The sequence below is a fragment of the Delphinus delphis genome, chromosome 6, assembly GCF_949987515.2.
Source record: "Delphinus delphis chromosome 6, mDelDel1.2, whole genome shotgun sequence".
NCBI lineage: Eukaryota > Metazoa > Chordata > Mammalia > Artiodactyla > Delphinidae > Delphinus > Delphinus delphis.
In genome coordinates, this window is record NC_082688.1 from 107,911,466 (window position 1) to 107,938,875 (window position 27,410).

General features: G+C 38.3%; 1 protein-coding gene across 2 annotated transcripts in view; it reads left to right on the forward strand.

Moving 5' to 3' along the window:
- The window catches only part of GLRA3 (glycine receptor alpha 3), a 156,607-nt gene that overhangs the window by 15,665 nt on the left and 113,532 nt on the right, over nt 1–27,410 (forward strand). The window contains exon 2 of one of the 2 annotated variants that reach the window (XM_060013620.1): nt 15,051–15,178. In XM_060013620.1, coding sequence (XP_059869603.1) covers nt 15,051–15,178 — 128 coding nt within the window. Of the gene's footprint in view, nt 1–15,050; nt 15,179–27,410 lie in introns of those variants that run through there. The other variant, XM_060013621.1, reaches the window with a different exon arrangement.

Consider the following 27,410-nt stretch of genomic DNA (forward strand, 5'->3'; position numbering starts at 1 on the left):
AGGCATTACCTCCAGAGATTTTGTTATGCTTGATTAAAGGAAAACATGTTCTTACAGGAAGAGGAAATAACTTCTATAATCTAGAAGCTTTTACAATCCTTTTGTTTCCTGGGAAACTGTAAATGTCTTGCCCAAAATAGTTTAGGCACCTAAGTAGAAGGAAGGTGGAAACGGGAAGAAAGAATGGAGGTGAGGCAGAGGGAGAAGGGTGTATATAACCTCAGATGAATATTAGCTTTAAGTATGATGTACAGTCACTGATTGTATCTTGCTAAGCTCTTCTCACTCTTAATTTTTAAAAAGAATATAATCCAATAAAAACCTTGATGTGTAGTCTAATTTTCGCTAGAGGGAAATTGAACAACACTATACTCACTGCTATATTTACCTTTCCTTACCACTTCCAATTATAAACTCCTTTTTGCTTTATTGTTTGATTCCCTTCTTTTTTCTGTGCCATTCCTCTCTCCTTAAAGGAATGTAACGAACAGACAAATGTAGGGCTTCCTGCACCACAGGAAGAGAAATGTCCAATAACTCAAATATGCTTAAGTCAGAACACATTCCATTGAAAGGTGACATTAACATAAACATTTGTAGTCACACAAAAGGGAATATCTACCATAATCTGAATAAGTCAGTGCTCTGCTGGTTCAATATTATTACAGAAAACAACCTTAGCATGGCTCCACTTTAATATTCTTTTCAGGTTCAGAGACTCAGAGACTGGTGCTTTAAAAATATCATGGTTTTATGCCCTCAATCTTATTGATTTGGGGATTTATAAAAATGCATTTTATTAGTAAGCATTCATGCAAGCACAATTAGATCAAAATAAAGCAGTACTACTTCTGCTGTATTGTTTCCTTTGTAAATATAACTCAGTTAAACATCTCAAGTAAAAGGATGATTTCTGTATCACTCATTTCTGGCTTGTGGGATTACGGTGCTTTTTTCCCCTTATTTTACTGTATTTTTATGAAATACAGTAGATTAATAGATTAAAATGAAATTTAGAGAATGTGTTTTTGTTGTTGTTGTTGTTGTTTTTGTTTTTCTGCAGTATGCGGGCCTCTCACCGTTGTGGCCTCTCCCGTTGCGGAGCACAGGCTCTGGACGCGCAGGCTCAGCGGCCATGGCTCACGGGCCCAGCCGCTCCGCGGCATGTGGGACCCTCCCGGACCGGGGCACGAACCCGTGTCCCCCACATCAGCAGGCGGACTCTCAACAACTGAGCCACCAGGGAAGCCCGAGAATGTGTTTTTTAAAAAGTTTTATGCACATTTTAAAGGTCTAAGTGGTGTTTTGTCAAATAAGATTCAGGAGAGCAGCACAATTCTTTTTTTTTTTTTTTTTTTCGCGGTACGCGGGCCTCTCACTGTTGTGGCCTCTCCCGTTGCAGAGCACAGGCTCCGGACACGCAGGCTCAGCGGCCATGGCTCACGGGCCCAGCCACTCTGCGGCATGTGGGATCTTCCCGGACCGGGGCACGAACCCGTTTCCCCTGCATTGGCAGGCGGACTCTCAACCACTGTGCCACCAGGGAAGCCCTATCCGTCTCATGATATATTTCAAGTACTATTTTTACTCCTCTATTCCAAAAATACTTATATAATATCTCAGTGGTTTTATATAATGTCTCAGTATATTTATATAATATCTCAATCAGTGTTCCAGGATTTGGGGGTATAATAGTAAATAAGCAAAAATCCCTGCTCTTAAGAAGTTATCTTCCAGTAGAGGAAAACATAAAAATAAATAAGTGAATGAATAGTATTTTATCTAATAATATGTTTTATGGAGAAAAGTAAAGCAGAAACAGATAGGGAAGAGAGAAAATGTGAGAAGGGAAGACATTTTCTTTTTTTTAATTAATTTTTATTGGAGTATAGTTGATTTACAATGTTGTGTTAGTTTCTGCTTTATATCAAAGGGAGTCAGTTGTACATATACATATATCCATTCTTTTTTAGATTCTTTTCCCATGTAGGTCATTACAGTGTATTGAGTAGAGTTCCCTGTGCTATACAGTCAGTCCTTATTAGTTATCTGTTTTATATATAGCAGTGTGTATATGCAGAAGGGAAAACATTTTCAAGGAGACCTTTTGAGTGAAGACTTGAAAGTGACGAGGGAGCCATACAGTGGGATCTAGAGGAGATTGGTTTAGGTAGAAGGGGTGGCAAGTGTGATGGCCCTTAGGTGCCAGCATACTTACTAAAAGTTTTCAAAGAAACCATCCAGTAAAATATCATTGCAAATTTCTGTTTTTCAATATAGATAACCTATGATATTGGATATGTGTCTCTTAGATGTTTTAAAACCATGCTTTAATTCAACAGGTCCAAAATTGAACACATTATCGTAACTCTCAAAGCTGGTCCCCCTTTTCCCGCTGTCCTATATCAGTGAATGATGTTTCCATCCATACAGTTGCTCTAGCCAGAAAGCTGGGTCGACATCACTTAACTACTGCTGTATAACACATTATCCTGAAATTTAGTGCGTTAAAACAACAATGAATGTTCATTGCATGGGTCAGAAATTCAGGAACAGCTTAAGTAGATGTTCTAGCTCAGAATCTTTCGTCAGGTTACTGTCAAGATGTCAGCCATGGTTGCAGCCACGTGAAGGCTTGACTGGTGAAGAGAATCTGATTTCAAGTTGGCTCAGTCAAATGACTGGCAAGTTCGTGAATCCTATTGGTAGAAGCTCTCATTTTCTTCCATGTAGCTACTTGAGTGGCTGAGGGAAGAGTGAATGACCCAGAAGAGAGCTGGGTGGAAGTAGCAATGCATTTTATGATCAAACTGCAGAATTCATGTCATCAAGAATTTACATTGTGTAGGCAGCATTCAAGAGGAGGAAAATTAGGCTCCACCCTTTGAAGGGAGGTGTGTCAAAAAATTTAAATAAGCATTTTTAAAATCATTGCAATCACGCTTGAAACATTTTCCTCATTCCCAACCAGTACCAAACCATCACTAAATTTTATGGATTTTATCAGTGATATATATATCTCTTAGATTATTCTACTCTCTCCAACCCCACTGCGATCAAAATTACTCACACTATCCTCAGCTCTCACTTTGACCGCAGGAGTTGTTTCCAAATGGGAGCTGTAAAGACAGAAGTCCAAAATGTGATCCATGAGGCACTGCATGATTAGGTACCTACAGCCGTCTCCAGCTTCATTTGTTATTACGTTGACACTTTCTGTCTCTATTCCAGACACACTAACAATTCCTTTAGTCTCTGTCCTTCCCATGACACCACAGGTTCTAAGATATTTTCTCTTGTATGTCTATTCAGTCTTTTTCTGCCTGAAATTCTGGACTACTATTTCAGCAGCCCCTCCTCCTAGAAGTGTTCACTGAATTTATACCAATTGATAGACTTCTTTTGATTATTTAAAATCTTGCTAGAATACCAGAACTGAAATAAAACTATTAAACTGAAGACAATATAAAACCAGAATTGCTTTAAATATTCATTCAGTAGTTGATTTCTGAAAACTAAATGTCCTGAATAAGAAGTTATTTAAGGAAGAGTGGTAAACAAGTGTGTCAGTTAGGGGCCCTATAATTATACATTTGCAATATGACTTTGAACTTCTCTTACTAAGGTGCCTTCAACCATGAATTGAATTCATAAGCTAGGATGGGTCCATCAGATTTTTTCTTTATGGTGCTCAGTATTTCCTGAGTTTGTTGGTATTTTCTACACTTGGATTTCATGAGATACTATTATACCATTCAGGGCCCTTTTACATTAATTAGCTTGAGTGAATTTCTCTTTATTTCAATTAAAAATATCCCTGACCAAAAGAGTCATGCTATCAAAGGCAAAATCCAAACATTGGCTTAAGAATTTGACATTTTTTGAAACATATGTGTAGAATATGTCATTTGTTTTACTGCAATTTTCTGTGAAAAATGTGTACCACTTTTAAGTCTCCATTTTTATACTGGTTAAAGAATATCTGGCTTGCCCAACATGAAGCAACTAGTTAATGACAAAACTAGAACAAAATGTAAGCCTCCTGGCTGTCCATCTGGAGCTTCAGCCATTCTACTATGATGATTTTCATTTAATTATCTTGGGCACTGGACACATAATAGAACTATTGAGTCTATTCTAAGTAATTTTCAATGTTTCTGAAATGCTTAATTAGTTTTCTTTAAAATAAACAAGTCATTAAGAAGCTACAAATCAATGAGTTAATTAGCTGTGTTATGGCCTTTTAGATTTTTCAGTTGAAATAAGCTGATGTCAAAACTATAAAGAAGTAAACTACTACCCATGAGAATAGACAGTTTCCATAGAAGTTATAACAATTAGCATGAGTTTTGAGCACAGCATTTTGAAAGCATTTAGTAAAACTGAGTGACTTTATGATAAAAATAAATTTTGTAGATGAAACGAACAAACTTGTATAACGATGAGAGTTAAGAAACCTCAGATGACTACACTATCTATCCCTGTCATCTACTTTTTTTTTTTACATCTTTATTGGAGTATAATTGCTTTACAATGGTGTGTTAGTTTCTGCTTTATAACAAACTGAATCAGTTATACATATACATATGTCCCCATATCTCTTCCCTCTTGCATCTCCCTCCTTCCCACCCTCCCTATCCCACCCCTCTAGGTGGTCACAAAGCACCGAGCTGATATCCCTGTGCTATGCGGCTGCTTCCCACTAAGCTACCTATTTTACGTTTGGTAGTGTATATATGTCCATGCCATTCTCTCACTTCGTCCCAGATTACCCTTCCCCCTCCCCATATCCTCAAGTCCATTCTTTAGTAGGTCTGTGTCTTTATTCCCGTCTTGCCCCTAGGTTCTTCATGACATTTTTTTTTCTTAAATTCCATATATATGTGTTAGCATATGATATTTGTCTTTCTCTTTCTGACTTACTTCACTCTGCCTGTCATCTACTTTCACTGGAGTCCTCCTTCTCCACCTGTCCTATCCCTCCACCTCCTATCCCACACCTATAACCCTGTATTAACCCTTCATATACAAACACGCAAACAATATGTAACTTACCACTGACAACTAGCAAGCATTGAACAGACATACCTACTAAGTCCTAATTTATGTAAGCACTGAACGTAGACACCACTGCAATCAGGTCTGGCTAAAAAAGCACCCATCACATTCTAATTGACAATTCTCCAGTTCCACCATTAAATGACGATTTTCAGACATATAACTTTGCTTTAATTTTCTCTTTCAGATTTCTATATCCTGATTTTCCCGTTTCTAAATATTTGTTCTAGGTTCTTCCCTGATTATTCATAAGCATCACTCCTAACTTGGGCAGAAGGACAGAAGGATGAAAATGTTGGACACTCTCTGGTGTATAATGTTTGACCTCTCCATCACTATATTTAGTTAATTCATTTCAAAAATACTTATCCAGTTATTTACTGTGGGTGCTCTGGATTACTTCTGGGGCTATTAAAACACATGCAACAGTCATGAGTTTTGCTTAAATATAAGATCCTATAAAGTCAGAGATAGACATTGATTGATTAATCTTATTAAAAATACAATTACATGGGCTTCCCTGGTGGCGCAGTGGTTGAGAGTCTGCCTGCCGATGCAGAGGACACGGGTTCGTGTCCCGGTCCGGGAGGATCCCACATGCCGCAGAGCGGCTGGGCCCGTGAGCCATGGCCGCTGAGCCTGCGCGTCTGGAGCCTGTGCGGGAGAGGCGGCAACAGTGAGAGGCCCGTGTACCGCAAAAAAAAAAATACAATTGTAACAAGTGCTGTTAATGAGATACAAATTTGATAAATATTGTAACAGGATTTTGCAGAATGAGATAGAATAGGTAAGGCTTCCTGAGGAAATGATGCTTAAACCAAGATCACAAAGATAAGTAGAATTTAATTAAATGAATAGAAGACCAATGAGTATTCCAAAGGTAATGCCTAGCAGTAGGTTGTACCAGAGGAGCTGAAGAGGATATGGTGAGATGTGGTTGGATTATGGATAAAATTATAAGGTAGGACCAACTGGAAGGATATGATATGTGGAATACAAGAGGAGTCAAGAGTTATCAAAGATTTTCCAGCTGAGAAATGTAAAGATTTTGTTACCATTAACCAAGTTTGAAAAGAATGGAAGAGAAACAAGCTTGTGTGGGAATAGCAGGAGTTTAATGTATGTTTGCTTTTATCAGAGAGCTAGGTTGCTAGCAATCTGTGATTATTTTATTCCAGTTTCAGAAATGGAGACAATTCCAAGCTATGCTTAGCTTCCTGCTAAGACTTCTGTATTTGTTTCATTCTTACTCAGCAGCTGTAATTCTTTGCGATCTCAGACCACCTCATAGGAGTTCACGCCTTTTTGTCCCCCTAAAATCCATAAAGCTTTCAAAACTTGTACACAGATTGTTAACCTCTCAGCTGGTACTCTGAAGTTTATTGCCATCCTTAAGGGAAACTCACTTCTGTAAGTTTCCTTGTCTTAGATCTTAGCCATGTGACTTTTCACTGTGTTTTTAGCTCTCTGATGCACAGTTTTTTCTTTTTAACCTTGTCTAGTGTTTTCAGTGGGAAGTTTAATTTGATTTAAAATATTGGCTTATAGGGACTTCCCTGGTGGTGTAGTGGTTAAGAATCCACCTGCCAATGCAGGTGACACGGGTTCTAGCCCTGGTCCGGGAAGATGCCACATGCCGTGGAGCAAATAAGCCCGTGCACCACAACTAATGAGCCTGTACTCTAGAGCCCGCACGCCACAACTACTGAGTCTGCGTGCCACTACTACTGAAGCCCACGTGCCTAGAGCCCGTGCTCCGCAACAAGGGAAGCCACCGCAATGAGAAGACCACACACCACAATGAAGAGTAGCCCCTGCTTGCTGCAACAAGAGAAAGCCCACACACAGCTACAAAGACCCAATGCAGCCAAAAATTAATTAATTAATTAATTAAAAAATAGGATAAATAAGATAAAAAAATAAAAATAAAATATTGGCTTATAAATTTAATATCTGAGTGGCCTGGGAAAAAACCTCTTTACCTTAGTGTCTTCATCTGTAATACATAGGTAATAATATCTAACTAGAAAAGTTGTTATGAGAATAAAATGATATCATATATATACATGAATTCTGTGCCTGAGAGATCAGGAAGCAGCTACCATTTTTATTGTTAGGTGAATTTAAAATAACCCAAGCCTCATCAAACTGCAGAGAGAAATGAAATCGCTTTAAAATGATAATCATATTTCACTGGCACATGGCTCACAGTGGGAAGAATCAAGATCCCAGTACCCTTTTAATTTTGAGTTATTTCTCTGAGCCTCCAAGGGTATTCTAGAATAGTCCTTTTATATTCTTCCACTTTGGCCTCCTTTTAAAATAATTAATATTAAACAATCAACTTAAAGCCTGCTTCACTGCCTGTGTCATCATGGTAAACAATCTGTCCTCTTCTAAGGCAGGATGCTTTAGTGTGAAATGCTCAAAACATCACGTATTCTCAGATGTTTCAGTTTCTCTTTAGTTCTCCCATAAAGAGACTAAAGCCATAAAGAATTGGAAAGAATGTTCATCTCTTCAATTCTGGGTTTTATTTTTCAAACTGTGGGCTTGAAATATCAATTGCTTGTGTCTGCAGCTCAGAAAGTTCCAAATAATAGTAACTGTGACAATTTTTTTTTCACTAAGTGTTGTAACCCCATAGGACTGGTTTATAAAGCTAGAGAATACATAGTCAACTGTCTTTCCCCCTTATACCCCAAACCTTCTCTGCCTCAAGAGTCTGGGCACTGATTTATTCCCCATAAGTCACTGTGCTTCTGTGCAAATCAACTCATGAAAATAGATGCACAGAGATTTGTGGCCCTCGTGCCAAGACTCATCTCAAACCCATATTACGTTTCCTAGCTACAGCTTTCATATTTTCTCTCAATTTTAAGGTGCATTTAGTGGAGTGAAATAAGTATGGACAATTATATTAAATCCATCTTTACAGCATCTCTATTTAGCAGTTATTTCTGCCCTCCAAAAGTGGATATATTTTACTTTCTTGTCTCATTAAAGAGGAAGGGAGGGGATAGAAGGGGAGGGGGAGAGACTTATCTTTTTGATGGATTTTGGTATTTGATTTTAATGCTTAAAAAATATAGGCTTCTGCCAGTCTCTCAGAAATTGAAGTCTCTGAACTTTCAAGTGACAAGTCATTATAAAAATAAGAATATATAAGATTCTTAAGTGAAAAATGTGTAAATTGATGGGAATGTGTATGAGCCCACCTAGAGTTTCCAAGAAAGTTAATAGTAAATTCAGTACTTGGCACAGCATAGAAAAGACAAGCCAAGTGTGGGAGCCAGGCAAATTTGTGCAGAGATTGTTTTGAGATTTTCATAAATAAAAGACTTCTAAAATATCCAAAGATGCTTCCTTCAAAAATACTGATCATGAGTCATTTGCTAACAACTTAGTAACTTGCTATAAATATGTTGAAAGACAAGGTTTAGACAAAAAAAAAAATGGACTTCATAATAAAGTTTCTTATCCAAAATCCATTCTAGGGACTTCCCTGGTGGTCCAGTAGTTAAGACTTCTCCTTCCACTGCAGGGGGATGTGGGTTCGATCCCTGGTCTGGGAGCTAAGATCCCACAAGCCTCAGGGCCAAAAAACCAAAACATAAAACAGAAGCAACACTGTAACAAATTGAATAAAGACTTTAAAAATGGTCCACATCAAAAAAAAAAATCTTAAAACAAAAACCCCCAAAATCTACTCTAAATGCAACTTAGATTTCTTCTTACTGCCTCCCCCTAACCTGAGTTTTTTTTCCTTTTAAGAATTTTTTTTTTTATACTGGAGTATAGTTGATTTACAATGTTGTGTTAGTTTCAGGTGTACAGCAAAGTAATTCAGTTATGCGTATACATATATCTATACTTTTTCAAATTATTTCCCGTTTAGGTTATTACAGAATATTGAGTAGAGTTCCCTGTGCTACACAGTAGGTCCTTGTTGGTTGTCTATCTTATATATTGTAGTGTGTGTATGTTCATCCCAAGCTCCTGATTTATCCCTCCCCCTCCCCCTTTCCCCTTTGGTAACCATAAGTTTGTTTTCTAAGTCTGTGAGTCCATTTTTGTTTTGTAAATAAGTTCATTTGTATCATTTTTTAAAGTATTCCGCATGTAAGTGATATCATATGATATTTGTCTTTCTCTGTCTGACTTCATTTAGTGTGATAATCTCCAGGTCCACCAATGTTACTGCAAATGGCATTATTTCATTATTTTTAATGACTGAGTAATATTCCATTGTATATACATGCCACATCTTTATCCATTCATCTGTCGATGGGTTCCTTCCTTGTCTTGGCTGTTGTAAACAGTGCTGCAATGAACATTGGGGTGCATGTATCCTTTCGAACCATGTTTTTGTCTGGATATATACTCAGGAGTGGGATTGCTGCATCATATGGTAGCTCCCCCCACCCTGAGTTTTAACAACTTAAGAAAAATGTTTTTGAATATGTAAGTATAGATGATATTGACTATTTAAAGATTAGAGTAAGATCTCAGATTGGTCACACAGAGCCTCATACTGTGTATGTATGTATTTATTACTATAAGCTCTCTTAAATGATTACAGTTGTCTGAAGACAGTCTACCATTTTTCCTACGGTGCTAGTCTCCATGGTGCTAGATATTACTGTAATAGGAAGAAAGTTCTAGGAGAAATATACCAGAGCAAGAGTTGTAGGTGATTAGAAGTCTCCCCATATGCACAGACTCCACCATTTTCAGAAGCGAAGGGATAGCCTGTGTAGAAATGCTTTTTAGCCAAATACCCAATGTAATTTTGCCAACAGTAATTCCTTTTGAGTCAAAACTGTGAATCTTTAGAAATAAAATCAATTGTCCATAAGTCACTGAATGGCTCTCGTGTCACTGAAAGAAATATAACTAGTAAAGAAATCTGGACTATTTCTCTGCTCAGAATTTTCTCATTTATTAATAGGTATTATCATGCAGAGCTTGGTTGTGAATCCGTTATAAAACATGAAGGTTTTGCTCGAAGTGGCAGGAACAAAGGAGCCAGCCTATCATTCTCCTCACTATAATCTCACTTCCCAGCTTCTGTGCTCTGAGCCTTCCCAAGGATTCTCTGTAGAACCCAGATGGGCCCAGACAGAGTAATCTACTGAACTGTGAACACTACAGATTCAAGTTTGTGTTATACATACTTACCATTCCTAACAGAGTGCTTTGCACCTAACAAATTGTATGAGAACTCAGAATTCATTGTTTCAACATTTAACAGATATTTAAATACATTTTGGCATGAGAAGGTATATCTTTACAATTTTATTGTTATAAGTTGCTTTAATTGTATTGTTAGTAAACCTCTCAGCTTATACAAGTCTTTAAAAAGTTTATGTATTATAATTTTAAAATAATTTATCATCTCTTACCTACCTTCACTCCATCTCAGTCCAATGTGTATTTCATGTATTCTTCTCAAAGCTCATTAATCAAATTATATTAGGGATTTTATTAATTTTTAAGTATAACATCAAAAGAATGTCTCTTAATAGAATATTTACTGGTATTTAGTCAATTACAAGTGTTGACTATTTGTTATGGGGAAACCCAGAAGGTAAACTCTGTATCTTTTCTTTTAAAAGCAAATCTTTACATTACTTATGAGAAAAGATTTTTTTTTAGAGTCTTACAAAATAGTATTATGAGAGTTAGCTGTTACCACAGGAGTGACTACAATTATCCAGAGAGAAAGATGGATGGAGCTGCGAGGAGTGTGGCTCTTTAAAACACAAATACAATAAAAACAAATATAAAAAGAAATCTAGGAACACACTGTCAGATCAGTGATAACAAAATTAGTGGAATACCGACCTCTGTAAATTCCCTTCTTCGTAAAAGCAGTGAGAAAACTGTCAAAAAAAGTGACAACTTGTTCAGAACTCTGGTAATTAATCAGAGATGTGCAGTAATCCACGAATTAGTTTAATCAAGAAAAACATCTGAATCTTGGTAAGAACAGTGGGATTTCTGGTGTTATAACTTGCCCTATTCCCATCCCCCTGTCTCGAGCTCCACGGTAGCATTGTAAGCCAATAGCCTACAATAACAGTAAAAACAGCAGCCTGGCAGCTACCAGAGGGGACAGAATGGAGTTTGAATTCCTTTAAAACCATATTCTTGGAAAATTGTCATTATTTAACCTGTCTGGAGGTTTTCTGGGATACCCCACTCACAAGACTTTTATTTGACCTAACTTGGAGCTTACCCTTTCCTGGAGATGTTTGTCAAATTTTTAACGTCATGAGTACCTGAGGCAGTAGAGAACAGTGGGTGCAGACTAACCATGAATCTTAAAAGAAAAAGCAGCAGGGCTTCCCTGGTGGCGCAGTGGTTGAGAGTCCGCCTGCCGATGCAGGGGACACGGGTTCGTGCCCTGGTCCAGGAAGATCCCACATGCCGCGGAGCGGCTGGGCCTGAGAGCCATGGCTCCTGAGTCTGCGCGTCCGGAGCCTGTGCTCCGTAGCAGGAGAGGCCGCAACAGAGAGAGGCCCGCGTACTGCAAAAGAAAAAGAAAAAGAAAAAGCAGCAGAATGATATGTTCATAGGGGTTCAGAAAAGCTCCACATCTAGAAGTCCACACGTTATGTACAAGGGCATCTAGAAGTCCACACGTTATGTACAAGGCTGTGAGCATTCCGTATGGTGGGCTGAACTGCATCCTTCCAAAATTTCACATGTTTAAGTTCTAACTCCCAATATCTCAGAACATGACTTTATTTGTAGATAATTAAGGTATAATGGAGTCAAATTGGTGGACCCTAATCTGATATGACTGGTGTTCTTCTAGGAAGAGATTAAGACATAGACACACAAAGAGGAAGGACCATGTGAAGACACAGAGAGAAGACGGCCACCTACAAGCAAGGATGGAGGCCCTCAGAGGAAACTAGCCCTGCCAACAACTTGGATTCCTAGCCTCCAGAATTGTGAGAAAATTAATTTCTGTTGTTTAAACCACCCAGTCAGTGGTAATTTGTTAAGAGAGTCCTGGCAAATGAATACACCCAGGGCTATATGCATGCTCAGGAAGAACCCAGAGAGACCCTGAATTCTCAACTCTGGAGGCCTTTGGGCCCTGTGTAAATAGGAGGTAAAGGCTAAGGCAGATTTGTCAACTGCCTGACTCAAAGTTGAAGCAAAACCCCATGAACTCAGGACCCCCAGCAAATACTATGAGATTTATTGGTCCTGGGAATTTTAAAAAATCCCTGTCCAATTATTAGCTGATCTCTAAGCTAAGTGAAAAGATATCGCATAGTCATATACGATAAATAATATAGACTTTACAGAATTTGTTCAGAAAAGTCAATTACTAGGCAAAGACCGTAAATCAGCTATTTTAAAAACATTCAAAGAGCTAAAAGAAACCATGCCTAAAGAACTGGAGAGAAAGTATGACAATAATGTCTCACCAAATACAAAATACCAACAGAGAGATAGAAATTACAGAAAGAACAGCAGAGAAATTTTGAATTTGAACGGTACAGTAACTAAAATGAAAAATTCACAGGAAGGCTTCTTGTAGTTTCCTCTGACTGCTGTAACAATTTACTACAAACTGGGTGGCATAAAACTGCAGAAATTTATTTTCTCAGAGTTCTGGATGCCAGAAGTCTGAAATCGGTTCACTGGGCCCAAAACAAGATGTGAGGAGGACCATGCTCCCTCAGAGGTTCTAGGGGAGACTCAGTCCCTTCCTATTCCAGCCTCTGTTGACCGCCGGCATTCTTGGCTACGGCCACATCACTCTAATCTCTGCTTCTCGGCCACACTGCCTTCCCTCTTCTGCCTGCCATCAAATATACCTCTGCATCTCTCTTCTAAGGATACATGTCACTGCATATAGGGCTGACATGGATAACCTATGATAATCTCCCCCATTCAGTGCAAAATGTGAGGGAATGCCAATTCAGCATACATAGTTAACTATAATTTTTTTTAAAAAAGTAGAGAGGCACAGTATTACTGGTTCAGAGCCAGGTAAGTTGGTTTATTTGTTGGTGAAAGAATGTACTATTTTCTGACAACTGAAAGGAAGGGTTTTGCAAAGGAAATACAGGGAATAGTTTAGAAGCAGTAATATGTAGCTAGGAGAGCTCTGACAATGCCTTCTTCTGCCTGCTGTTCTTGGGCCATGGAAAGTGGACAAATGCTCCTTAAGAGGGCAGGTAAAAGTTACTTAAAACCAGATGGTAGAAGAAAGTTCTGGAGTTACTGAGAGGAGAGGAGTGTTGTTTTTCCTTTCATGATGATGATGATGATGACATTAGAATAAACTTTCCAGGGATCAGCATGGCAAGGAGTTCAACTCACCAGTAATAATCAGAGATAAAGGCTTACAAAGTAATATGGAACCAGAAGAATAGGGAGAGAAGAAGCTTCTGTTTAGAGAGAAAGAAAGAAAGACAGAGTCAAAGTTATTGAGAAGATAAGTGATTCAGAATGTCCAGAACTAGATATATCCTCTAGAACAGGGCAAGAGTTAATAGGTGCTGTTAACTGTGATACTATACTTTCAGAAATATTGTTCTCACATTACCATTGACATTGGATTTTACCGTTGTGATTATGAATTACTGAATATATGTGTGTGGTAGATGATTTAATGGTGATGGCTCTAAGGTTTATTTTCCCTTCTTATTAAACATTCTGGCAGGAGGAATTTAATAACTTGATACTGCTGAGAGTGACCACAAAGGTTCAGGGTTTGGCGATGCTCTAAGTTGAGTGACAGAGCTGGGAGGACGTGATGACTGACAATCGCCAGGAAGTAACATCAGGTTGAATATAAATATTTCAAACAGATGTGTGTTCAGAAAGCCTGCTTCACTTTTCTGAGCAAACTCTGTGGATAAAAAGAATCATTTGATATTAGCAAGTAGGCCTAGACCTTCTGGGACCAACCTAGGTAAATGAGGAGCTGGTCGGGGGTTCAGTCATTTGTGGGCTTCTAGGATGAGCAGCTGCAGAAAAAGGAAAATGTTTGAATGAAAAAAATACAATAACCCTTTAACTTTCCTGGACACAGGTTCTCATTCCATAATAGCCGACTGCACAGACCACATTTATGGTAATTTCTCAAACTCCATGCACAAATTTTAGGTCTGAACAAAATGTACTGCGTATGAATGACACCAAGTGAAAGCAGAATGAATTGAACTGAGTATGTTACTAATATAGGAAGCACTCACTCTAATTGAAGAAAAGAACATTGTTGTTTAATCTATAGGACCGAAGTTTTATTACTGTTGAGAACAATTCTTAAAACTTGAAAGGTGATGTTCTTTTCCTCTATAAAAGCAATAAGAATTGTATTTCACAGCTGAACTTTCATATTTTCTTATGTCTGAACAACTTAGGATAATTTTAGCTAAAAATTGCAATCAGAAATCAAATTTGGATAAATACAAATTTTGGAAGCCTAATAATTTGGAGTGGCTTTGTTTCCAGAGTTAACTCAAATATTGTCACTACTGAATACATGTGAAAAATTATAAATTCTGACTGTAAATCTATAAATACCTATCTGTTACTATGATAATATTCATTATACAGTATATAAACCTTTTTTTGTTGTTTTATTGTTTTCAAACTGTATTTTTTTGTGTGTGTGTGGTACACGGGCCTCTCACTGTTGTGGCCTCTCCCGTTGCGGAGCACAGGCTCCGGACGCGCAGGCTTAGTGGCCATGGCTCACGGGCCCAGCCGCTCTGCGGCATGTGGGATCTTCCCGGACCGGGGCACGAACCCGTGTCCCCTGCATTGGCAGGCGGACTCTCAACCACTGTGCCACCAGGGAAGCCCCAAACTGTATTTTTTTGTTTTATTGAACATAAAGTTGCTTTTTGTTTTTTTTTTTTTTTTTGCTTAGCATTTTTATTTTCTATTTCTAGGTAACAACTGTTAGGAAGAGTTTTTCTTTGGGTAAAATCTGTATTATTTTTTCTCATTTGCAGCTTGGTTGCAACAAAGGAAACAGATAGTGCAAGGTCTCGAAGTGCCCCAATGTCACCTTCTGACTTTCTGGATAAATTAATGGGAAGGACATCGGGGTATGATGCAAGAATCAGACCCAATTTTAAAGGTAATTGTTTTACTTACTACAATATATGACATGTGTTTTATTTTTTATTATGTTTTAACATCTTTATTGGAGTATGATTGCTTTACAGTAGTGTGCTAGTTTCTGCCCTGTAACAGAGTTAATCAGCTATACATATACATATATCCCCATATCTCCTCCCTCTTGCATCTCCCTCCCTCCCACCCTCCCTATCCCACCCCTCTAGGTGGTCATAAAGCACCGAGCTGATCTCCCTGTGCTATGCGGCTGCTTCCCACTAGCTATCTATTTTACATTTGGTAGTGTATATAAGTTCATGCCACTCTCTCACTTCACCCCAGCTTACCTTTCCCCCTCCCCATGTCCTCAAGTCCATTCTCTACATCTGCATCTTTATTCCTGTCCTGCCCCTAGGTTTGTCAGAACCTTTTTATTTTTTTAGATTCCATATATATGTGTTAGCATATGGTATTTGCTTTTCTCTTTCTGACTTACTTTACTCTGTATGACAGATGATTAAACAAGATAAATTTTCAAATTGATTTCCCCCCAAATTCTAAAGCTTATTTCCAATAATCCTCCAAGCACTATATTGGTCAAAGATATGTCTTGAAAGAAGAAATATATTCTCATATTAATAGCTCTCACAATTAGTCTTCTTTGGACCATACAACATTACATTAGTTTGTGTACAATCTCATGATTTGATATGTTTATACATTATGAGATGATGATCGCAATGAGTTTAGGTACCATCTGTCACCATACAAAGTTGTTACAACATTGTTGACTATATTCCCTATGCTGTACATTACATCACCATTGACTTATTTATTTTACAGCTGGAAGTTCGTAACTTTTAATCTCCTTCACCTATTTCGATCATCACCCTACCACCTTCCCCTCTATTCCCTTGTCTATTTTCTTTCTCTTTTAAAAAATGTGCCTACTGAATCAAATGAACTAATTTAAAGTGGGTATTATATATGCTTTCCCTTCCAATTTGTCAAAAGCCAGGAATTAATACTGTGAGACTTTAGGGGCATGTCTATCAATAATGTGATATTCCACTAGTCGAAGTTTTTTTGAAAAAAATAAAGGAGCAAAATTAACTATATATTTTTTAAAAAAGAATAGGAACAGAAATTTGCCAAACAGATGTGACAATATGTTACAATAACTTAAATGATTTAGTATTCACTTCTTCATGGATTAAAAAAAAATTATTATTATTATTTTTTTTTTTTTGCTGTGCTGTGCAGCATGCAGGGCCTTAGTTCCCCGACCAGGGATGGAACCCATGTCCCTGCAGTGGAAGCACGGAGTCCTGACCACTGGACATGGATTAAAATCTTAATGAAAAAAAAAAAACAACCTAGAAAATACCTAGGTAACTGATCAGACAATAGGAAAATGTTTTTAAAATATAAAATTATTGAGAAAAATCTGTATGTTTGACCTTTCAAGAATTTATAAATTTCATACGAGGAAAAAAAAAATCTTAGTAGAGACATTCGCAGACAATTTGCAGAAGATAAATTAGAATATTCAACCTAATTAACAATCAATGAAGTGCAAATTATAATAATGTGACAGCATTTTCGCCTTTCAAATTATCAACATTTAACAATAATATTATTGATAATTATTTCAGTCTCAAACACATTATTATAAAATTTATTTCTGGAATACTGATTTTAAATTTGTGATTGTTTTCACAAGTACATTTACATTAAAACAAAATTTACCTTCCAGACCATAGAAAAGAACAATTATTAAAAAACTATAAAATGACTTTATTAAAATGTAACTTTGGGGCTTCCCTGGTGGCGCAGTGGTTGAGAGTCCGCCTGCCGATGCAGGGGACACGGGTTCGTGCCTCGGTCCAGGAAGATCCCACATGCCGCAGAGCGGCTGGGCCCGTGAGCCATGGCCGCTGAGCCTGCGCGTCTGGAGCCTGTGCTCCTCAATGGGAGAGGCCACAACAGTGAGAGGCCCGCATACCGCAAAAAAAAAAAAAAAAAAAAAAAAGTAACTTTGTATTTGCTCTTTTATATACTGCTAAGTTTGAAAAACTCTAGATGTAGACATTTTTCTTTAAACAAAATTATGATACTTATTTGTACTATTTTGTATCATTTCTCTAAAATAAGTACACCTTTTAAAAATCCTATTTGTTTGAGAGAAAACACTGCAGTACCAGGCATAAGCCACACAAACTGCAGGAAGATTGTGTTGCACATTGCCAGGCGGGTGTTATTTTGTATGTTTATCTGTTTGTTGTTTTATGATAATAGTAAAAATCATGTACCTGAATTGGGTAAAAATTATATTGTCCAAAAATATTAGTGATGAATAGCCTCAACAGACCTTCAGCACAATTCTACTTTGAGGCAAACACTGCAAAAGGAAAATTGGTCACTTCCAGTGAGCATCTGTTTAATCTCTTTGATGGCTTTCCAGGCCTTTTACAAAGAAGGTGCTATGAAAGTTCTTTGCACTAACTAGACTGCTAATTGGACGCCTCCATTCTTGCATTCTACCTCTTCTGTTTTTCTTTTCTGCCCAATAGTTTCTCTTTTTTTCCTGCAGGAATAATTATGTTTATTCATCTTGTTTACTCTCTTGAAGCCATTAGTTTTCTTGCATGTGATGGAAATGCTTTGTCATTGAGGAAGGGCTGAGTTGATTTGCCCAGGTGCTGATACATGTTTTGTCTGCTGTGTATGGAGAGAGATAGTTTTCTGCTGTTTCTCTCTCTGGGAAAGGAAATCTGACAGAGATGATACTGCCCTGGGCACAGCTTTGCTTTAGGTGAGTGTTGAGTGGCGAGGCTTTGGTCTGGGGTTCTCCAAATGCCAGAATAGCGATGACTTTCGTTTTGAGGTACTGGCAGGAACCCTGTTTTCCCCAGTTACTTTTTTTTTTTTTTTTGCAAAGAGAAGTTGAATAAATTCTGGGAATCTAATGTATAGCCTTGAGATTATAGTTAACAGTACTCTATTATAGACTTAAAAGTTCTCACCACAAAAAAGAAACAGTAATTATGTGATGATGGAGGTGTTAGCTAATGCTAAAGTCATCATCTTATTTCAGTATCAAATCAACACGTTGTACATCTTGAACTTACACAATGTTGTATGCCTTTTATATCTCAATAAAGCTGGAAAAAGAAAACATTTAAAAAGTCAGCATTGCTTACAGAATCATATTATTTCCAATCACCTTAATAAGCTATGTTTGCAAAAGGAAAAAAAAAGTTATGTGCATCCTTCAAACCCATGGAAATTCCAGGCCATCCCGGCTCTAGGGGACTATGAATAAGGGAGCAGGGAGCTTCCTGAGACAGGCGTCTATGGCCTCCCCTGCTGCCCAACCTAACTACCCACCTCCTTTCCTGTGGATGATGACCCTGAACTTTGTGCCTCTTAGCACTTAGCTTCCTTCTCCATGCAGTTCTAATCATCATTTATTTTAGACTTTTCTCTGTTTTGTCTGTCAACCATTTTCTTCTGCCTTCTATATTTTATGTGATTAAACCAATTCTGACTTCCCTCTCGTTCTCTTTGGTGTGATATATCTAGTCTCATTTTTATTCAATAATATCATTTTTATGCATTTGGAGAGAAGAAAACTATGCTCGATCCTCCATCCTGAAATAGAAGTTTCCAGGAATCATTGGAAACTGGAAACCAGTTTAACAGACAAAAAGCGATTGCATAGAAAATAAAAGTACATCCATAGACAATAAAATATTATTTCACTAGACTATCTACCAGCTTTTTCTAGATTTTGTTTCTTTCCTTTGACTCTATTGTTTAAGCCCTCAGTTGGTCTTTGATAACCTTAAAACTAATTTGGATTCAGGCAGAAAGTACTCTGTCAGCAATCACCTGTTTGTGTATTCCTCCTATATATTTATTGCATTTTCGTTAGGTTTTTTCATTCTGTCTCCAATGACCATTCTCTTTATCTAGAAATAACATTGTTCGCCTTCACTATGTCTCTGTGGTTTCTGTCTTTTCATCTGTAATATTTCTCTATATTAATCCTTTTCTCCCACATCACAAGTGCAATTTTCATACAGTCTCTTCTGCTATAACTCATTCTAGCCCCAGAATGGAATGTGTACCTATTACTCATTTCTGCACATATTTTTTTTCAGGGAAAGTGTTAGAATCTTCTTTATCCATTTTAATTATTCCTATCCATCCAGACACAATGCATCTTGAATAAAATTCACAGTTATTTTTTGAAAAAAACTGTATTTTCTATTTTCATGTAATACAAGGTCATTTTAACAAGAAAAATCTCTTAAAAATAAGTCTTTCTCGAAATTGAGTTATTTGTAGTGAGGTGGATGGACCTAGAGTCTGTCATACAGAGTGAAGTAAGTCAGAAAGAGGAAAACAAATGCCATATGCTAACACATATATATGGAATCAAAAAAAAAATGGTCATGAAGAACCTAGGGGCAAGATGGGAATAAAGATGCAGACCTACTGGAGAACAGACTTGAGGATATGGGGAGGGGGAAGGGTAAGCTGGGACAAAGTGAGAGAGTGGCATGGACATACATACACTACCAAAAATAAAATAGATAGCTAGTGGGAAGCAGCCGCATAGCACAGGGAGATCAACTCGGTGCTTTGTGACCACCTAGAGGGGTAGGAGAGGGAGGGTGGGTGGGAGGGAGGGAGACTCAAGAGGGAAGGGATACGGGAACATATGTATATGTATAGCTGATTCACTTTGTTATAAAGCAGAAACTAACACACCATTGTAAAGCAATTATACTCCAATAAAGATGTAAAAAAAAAAGTTGAAAACTTCAAAAAAAAAAATAAGTCTTTCTAAAACTGTAGATGAACACCTGAAATGTTCACAGATTTAAATTCTGCACCCTATATTTTTAGATTTTGTTTCTTTTTTTTTTCAACATCTTTACTGGAGTATAATTGCTTTACAATGTTGTGTTAGTTTCTGCTGTATAACAAAGTGAATCAGCTATATGCATATATATATATCCCCATATCCACTCTCTCTTGCATCTCCCTCCCCCCCCCACCCTATCCCATCCATCTAGGTGGTCACAAAGCACCGAGCTGATCTCCCTGTGCTATGCAGCTGCTTCCCACTAGCTATCTGTTTTACATTTGGTAGTGTATATATGTCCATGCGACTCTCTCACTTCATCCCAGCTTACCCTTCCCCCTCCCCGTGTCCTCAAGTCCATTCTCTATGTCTGCATCTTTATTCCTGTCCTGCCCTTAGGTTCATTAGAACCATTTTTTTTTTTTTACATTCCATATATGTGTGTTAGCATATGGCATTTGTTTTTCTCTTTCTGACTTACTTCACTCTGTGTGACAGACTCTAAGTCCATCCACTTCACTACAAATAACTCAGTTTCACTTCTTTTTATGGATGAATAATATTCCATTTTATATATGTGCCACATCTCCTTTATCCATTCCTTTGTCTATGGACACTTAGGTTGCTTCCATGTCCTGGCTATTGAAAATAGTTCTGCAATGAACATTGTGGTATATGACTCTTTTTGAATTATGGTTTTCTCAGGGTATATGCCCAATAGTGGGACTGCTGGGTCATATGGTAGTTCTATTTTTAGTTTTTTAAGGAACCTCCATACTGTTCTCCATAGTGGCTATATCAATTTACATTCCCACCAACAGTGCAAGAGGGTTCCCTTTTCTTCAGACCGGTGTGAGGTGGTACCTTATTGTAGTTTTGATTTGCATTACTCTAATGATTAGTAATGTTGACCATCCTTTCATGTGTTTGTTGGCCATCTGTATATCTTCTTTGGAGAAATGTCTGTTTAGGTCTTTTGCCCATTTTTGGATTGGGTTGTTTGTTTTTTTGATATTGACCTGCATGAATTGCATGTAAATTTTGGAGATGAATCCTTTGTCAATTGCTTCATTGGCAAATATTTTCCCCCAGTCTGAGGGTTGTCTTTTCTTCTTGTTTATGGTTTCCTTTGCTGTGCAAAAGCTTTTAGGCTTCATTAGGTCCCATGTGTTTATTTTTGTTTTTATTTCCATTTCTCTAGGAGGTGGGTCAAAAAAGATCTTGCTGTGATTTATGTCATAGAGTGTTCTGCCTATGTTTTCCTCTAAGAGTTTGATAGTGTCTGGCCTTACATTTAGGTCTTTAGTCCATTTTGAGTTTATTTTTGTGTATGGTGTTAGGAAGTGTTCTAATTTCATTGTTTTACATATAGCTGTCCAGTTTTTCACACCAATTATTGAAGAGGCTGTCTTTTCTCCATTGTATACTCTTACCTCCTTTATCAAAGATAAGGTGACCATATGTGCTTGGGTTGCTCTCTGGGCTTTCTATCCTGTTCCATTGATCTATATTTCTGTTTTTGTGCCAGTACCATACTGTCTTGATTACTGTAGCTTTGTAGTATAGTCTGAAGTCCGGGAGCCTAATTCCTCCAGCTCCGTTTTTCCTTCTCAAGATTGCTTTGGCTCTTCGGGGTCTTTTGGGTTTCCAACAAATTGTAAAATCTTTTGTTCCAGTTCTGTGAAAAATGCCATTGGTAGTTTGATATGGATTGCACTGAATCTGTAGATTGCTTTAGGTAGTATAGTCATTTTCACAATTTTGATTCATCCAATCCAAGAACATGGTGTATCTTTTCATCTGTTTCTATCATCGCTAATTTCTTTCATCAGTGTCTTATAGTTTTCTGCATACAGGATTTTTGTCTCCTTAGGTAGGTTTATTCCTGGGTATTTTATACTTTCTGTTGCAATGGTAAATGAGAGTGTTTCCTTAATTTCTATTTCAGATTTTTCATCATTAGTGTATAGGAATGCAAGAATTTTGTGTGCATTAATTTTGTATCCTGCTACTCGACCAAATTCATTGATGAACTCTAGTAGTTTTCTGGTAGCATGTTTAGGATTCTCTATGTATAGTATCATGTCATCTGCAAACAGTGACAGTTTTACTTCTTTTCTGATTTGGATTCCTTTTTCTTCTCTGATTGCTGTGGCTAAAACTTCCAAAACTATGTTGAATAATGGTGAGAGTGGGCAACCTTGTCTTGTTCCTGATCTCAGAGGAAATGGTTTCAGTTTTTCACCATTGAGAATTATGTTGGCTGTGGGTTTGTCATATATGACCTTTATTATGTTGAGGTAGGTTCCCTCTGTGCCTACTTTCTGGAGATTTTTTATAATGTATGTTGAATTTTGTCAAAAGATTTTTCTGCATCTATTGAGATGATCATTATGGTTTTTCTCCTTCAGTTGGTTAATATGGTGTTTCACATGATTGATTTGTGTATATTGAAGAATCCTTGCATTACTGGGATAAACCCACTTGATCATGGTGTATGATCCTTTTAATGTGCTGTTGGATTCTATTTTCTAGTATTTTGTTGAGTATTTTTGCATCTCTTTCATCAGTCATATTGGCCTTGTTTTCTTTCTTTGTGACATCTTTGTCTGGTTTTGGTATCAGGGTGATGGTGGCCTCGTAGAATGAGTTTGGGAGTGTTCTTCCCTCTGTTATATTTTGGAAGACTTTGAGAAAGGTAAGTGTTAGCTCTTCTCTAAATGTTTGATAGAATTCACCAGTGAAGCCATCTGGTGCTGGGCTTTTGTTTGCTGGAAGATTTTTAATCACAGTTTCAATTTCAGTGCTTGTGATTGGTCTGTGTATATTTTGTATTTCATCCTGGTTCAGTCTCAGAAGGTTGTGCTTTTCTATGAATTTGTCCATTTCTTCCAGGTTGTCCATTTTATTGGCATAGAGTTGCTTGTAGTATTCTCTCATGATCCTTTCTATTTCTGCAATGTCAGTTGTCACTTCTCCTTTTTCATTTCTAATTCTGTTGATTTGAGTCTTCTCCCTTTTTTTCTTGATGAGTCTGGCTAAGGGTTTATCAATTTTGTTTATCTTCTCAAGAACCAGCTTTTAGTTTTATTGATCTTTGCTATTGTTTCCTTCATTTTTCATTTATTTCTGATCTGATCTTTATGATTTCTTTCCATCTGCTAACTTTGGGGTTTTTTTGTTCTTCTTTCTCTGATTGCTTTAGGTGTAAAGTTAGGTTGTTTATTTGAGATGTTTCTTGTTTCTTGAGGTAGGATTTTATTGCTACAAGCTACCCTCTTAGAACTGCTTTTGCTGCATCCTATAGGTTTTGGGTCGTCATGTTTTCATTGTCATTTGTTTCTAGGTATTTTTTGATTTCCTCTTTGGTTTCTTCAGTGATCTCTTGTTTATTTAAGAGTGTATTGTTTAGCCTCCATGTGTTTCTATTTTTTACAGTTTTTTTCCTGTAATTGATATCTTGTCTCATAGTGTTGTGGTCAGAAAAGGTACTTGATACGATTTCAGTTTTCTTAAATTTAGCAAGGCTTGATTTGTGACCCAAGATATAGTCTGTCCTGGAGAATATTTCATGTGCACTTGAGAAGAAATTGTATTCTGTTGTTTTTGGATGGAATGTCCTATAAACATCAATTAAGTCCATCTTGTTTAATGTATATTTAAAGCTTGTGTTTCCTTATTTATTTTCATTTTGGATGATCTGTCCATTGGTGAAAGTGGGGTGTTAAAGTCCCCTACTATGATTGTGTTATTGTTGATTTCCCCTTTTATGGCTGTTAGCATTTGCTTTATGTATTGAAGTGCTTCTATGTTGGGTGCATATATATTTACAATTGTTATATCTTCTTCTTGGATTGATCCCTTGATCATTATGTAGTGTCCTTCTTTGTCTCTTGTAATAGTCTTTATTTTAAAGTCTATTGTGTCTGATATGAGAATTGCTACTGCAGCTTTCTTTTGATTTCCATTTGCATGGAATATCTTTTTCCATTCCCTCACTTTCAGTCTGTATGTGTCCCTAAGTCTGAAGTGGGTCTCTTGTAGACAGCATATGTACCAGTCTTGTGTTTGTATCCATTCAGCCAGTCTACGTCTTTTGGTTGGAGCATAATCCATTTACATTTAAGGTAGTTATCAATAGGTATGTTCCTATAACCATTTTCTTAATGGTTTTGGGTTTGTTATTGTAGGTCTTTTCCTTCTCTTGTTTCCTGCCTAGAGAAGTTCCTTTAGCATTTGTTGTAAAGCTGGTTTGGTGATTCTGAATTCTCTTAACTCTTGCTTGTCTGTAAAGGTTTTAATTTCTCCATCGAATATGAATGAGATCCTTGCTGGGCAGAATAATCTTGGTTGTAACCTTTTCCCTTTTATCACTTTAAATGTGTCCTGCCACTCCCTTCTGGCTTGCAGAGTTTCTGCTGAAAGATCAGCTGTTAACCTCATGGGGATTCCCTTGTATGTTATTTGTTGCTTTTCCCTTGCTGCTTTTAATATTTTTTCTTTCTATTTAATTTTTGATAGTTTGATTAATATGTGTCTTGGGATGTTTCTTCTTGGATTTATCCGTATGGGAGTCTCTGTGCTTCCTGGACTCGACTGACTCTTTCCTTTCCCATGTTAGGGAAGTTTTCAACTATAATCTCTTCAGATATTTTCTCAGTACCTTTATTTTTCTCCTCTTCTTCTGAGACCCCTATAATTCGAATGTTGGTGTGTTTAATGTTGTCCCAGAGGTCTCTGAGACTGTCCTCAATTCTTTTCATTCTTTTTTCTTTATTCTGCTCCCTGGCAGTTATTTCCACCATTTTATCTTCCAGCTCACTTATCTGTTCTTCTGCCTCAGTTATTCTGCTATTGATTCCTTCTAGAGTATTTTTAACTTCAGTTATTGTGTTGTTCATCACTGTTTGTTTGCACTTTACCTCTTTTAGATCCTTGTTAAACGTTTCTTGTATTTTCTCTATTCTGTTTCTGAGATTTTGGATTATCTTTACTATCATTACTCTGAATTCTTTTTCAGGTAGGTTGCCTATTTTGTCTTCATTTATTTGGTCTTGTAGGTTTTTGCCTTGCTCTTTCGTCTGTAACATTTTTTTGTCATTTCATTTTTTTTGATGGGTGGTGCTGTATTCCTGTCTTACTGGTTGTTTGGCCTGAGGCATCCAGCACTGGAGTTTTCAGGCAGTTGGATAAAGGTGGGTCTTGGTGCTGAGATTCGGCCCTCCAGGAGGCCTCACTCTGATTAATATTCCCTGGTGTCTGAGGTTCTCTGTTAGTCCAGTGGTTTGGACTCAGAGCTCCCACAACAGGAGCTCGAGCCTGACCTCCAGCCTAGCAACCAAGATCCCACAAGCTGCATGGTGTGGTACACACACAAAAAAAAAAGAAGGAAAGAAAGAAAAAAAGGAGCAGTACAATATCAAAGAATAAAAAGCAAAATAAAATTAGAAAGATCAAAATATATTAGGGGCTTCCCTGGTGGCACAGTGGTTGAGAGTCCGCCTGCCGCTGCAGGGGACACGGGTTCGTGCCCCGGTCCGTGAAGATCCCACATGCCACGGAGCGGCTAGGCCTGTGAGCCATGGCCGCTGGGCCTGTGCGTCCGGAGCCTGTGCTCCGCGGCGGGAGAGGCCACAACAGTGAGAGGCCCACATACCGCAAAAAAAAATAAAAATAAAAATAAAAAATATATTAGGAAAACTAGAAATATGATTGAAACAACTGCAACAAGGTAGAATAAAACCACAAAAGAAAAAAAAATGGGGGTTCGGAGGGAACCAGCCAAAAGGAGAGAACAATAAAGTATAAAGAATAAAATAAAATCAGAAAAATAAAAGATTTATTAGGAAAAATAAAAATATAAATGAATCAATAAGAATGAATCAACAAGGTAAAACAGAGCCCGAATGTAAAAGAGGAAAAAAGAAAAAAAAAGCCTTGCTAATAGGTGTGGAGTTTAGGTAAGGGGTGGAACTTAGGCAGTGGTGGGGTTTAGGGTGGGGCAGGACCTAGGCGGGTGGGGGGGGTGATGTTTGAGCGTGGGGCGGGGCCTCTGCTTAGGACCTGCGTGGAAGGGGAGAGGCAGCACGTTGGAAGGAGAGCCTGTGGAGTGTGGAGTTCTGGAGTTTGGAGGTGGGGCCCTGAGTGAGGGTGTGTGGGTGGGGTTTAGGCCCAGCGCGTTGGAGGGGGTCTCAGAGGGGGTCTCCGAGTGTAGGGGCGGGGCTTCGGCTCTGCACGGCAGGAGGGAGGCTCAGAGGACAGAGGACGAGGCCTGGGGGCCCAACAAGCTCCGGGTGCCTAAGTGGACAGGGAAGGCATTGGCCACGTTCCGTTCTGTTCCTCTGTGCCCCTCCCCCATCACCCCCAGGGTCTCCTCCATCGCTGCTGGACCCCTATCCATAGGTGGGTCCTGCTGGATGTAGGAATTCCTCCCCTCCCCCAGCCGCCCCTCAGGAGTGCTGTTCCCGTAGGTCTGGCCTTCACATTTGCTCCCCCTTCCCTCCCTCCCACTCCCTCAGGACCCATGCATCTGGAGGGGGCCTAGGTGGGCAGAGGATCATACCTGGCAGCTCAGCAGGTTCCTGGGGGCCCAAGTGGGCAGGGGAAACCTGGCCACGCTCCCTTTTGATCTTCTGCCCTCCCAGTCGTCCCCCAATTTCCCCCTTCGGGCGTGGGATCCCTTCCCCTCCCCAGCCTCCCCTCAGGGACGCCAGTCCTGTCCCGCCTCCACTTCTCCTCCCCTCACTCCCCCCACACTCCACATCCTACCCAGTTGCTGGGGGTTCCTCCCGTCCCCTGAGGTGTCCGTGGTCCCCCACCGGTGCCTGGTAGGTGCCCTAGTTGTGCAGAGACGAGAATTCCACGTCCTCCTAGTCTGCCATCTTGACTCCGCCCCTGATTATTTTCTAATATATTCTTTCTGTAGTACTTATTTCTCTTTTTTTATTTTAAAGCATTCTCAAACTAACAGAAGATTTGCAAGTATAGCACAAACTATTTTTTTGCCCAAACCACTTGAAAGTAAGTTGTTGACCTGATGCCCCAATACTTGGGTGTATCATGCCAAAAAGAACATTATCTTAGGTAACCACAGTCTAATCACTGAAACAAGCAAATTAACATGGATATATTGCTACCATCTAATTTGTAGGCTCCCATTCAAATTTTATCAACTATCTAAATAATGGCTTCATAGCAAAAGAATCCGGTTTAGAATCATGTCTTGTGTTTTACGGGTCATTTCTCATTGTCTCCTTCAGTCCGAACAGAGCCTCATTGTTCCTATGACTGTCATGATCTTGGCATTTAAAAAGATATTATTATTCCTTTATTTAACAGAATGTTCCTCGATTTGCATTAGTCTCATGTTTCCTCGTGA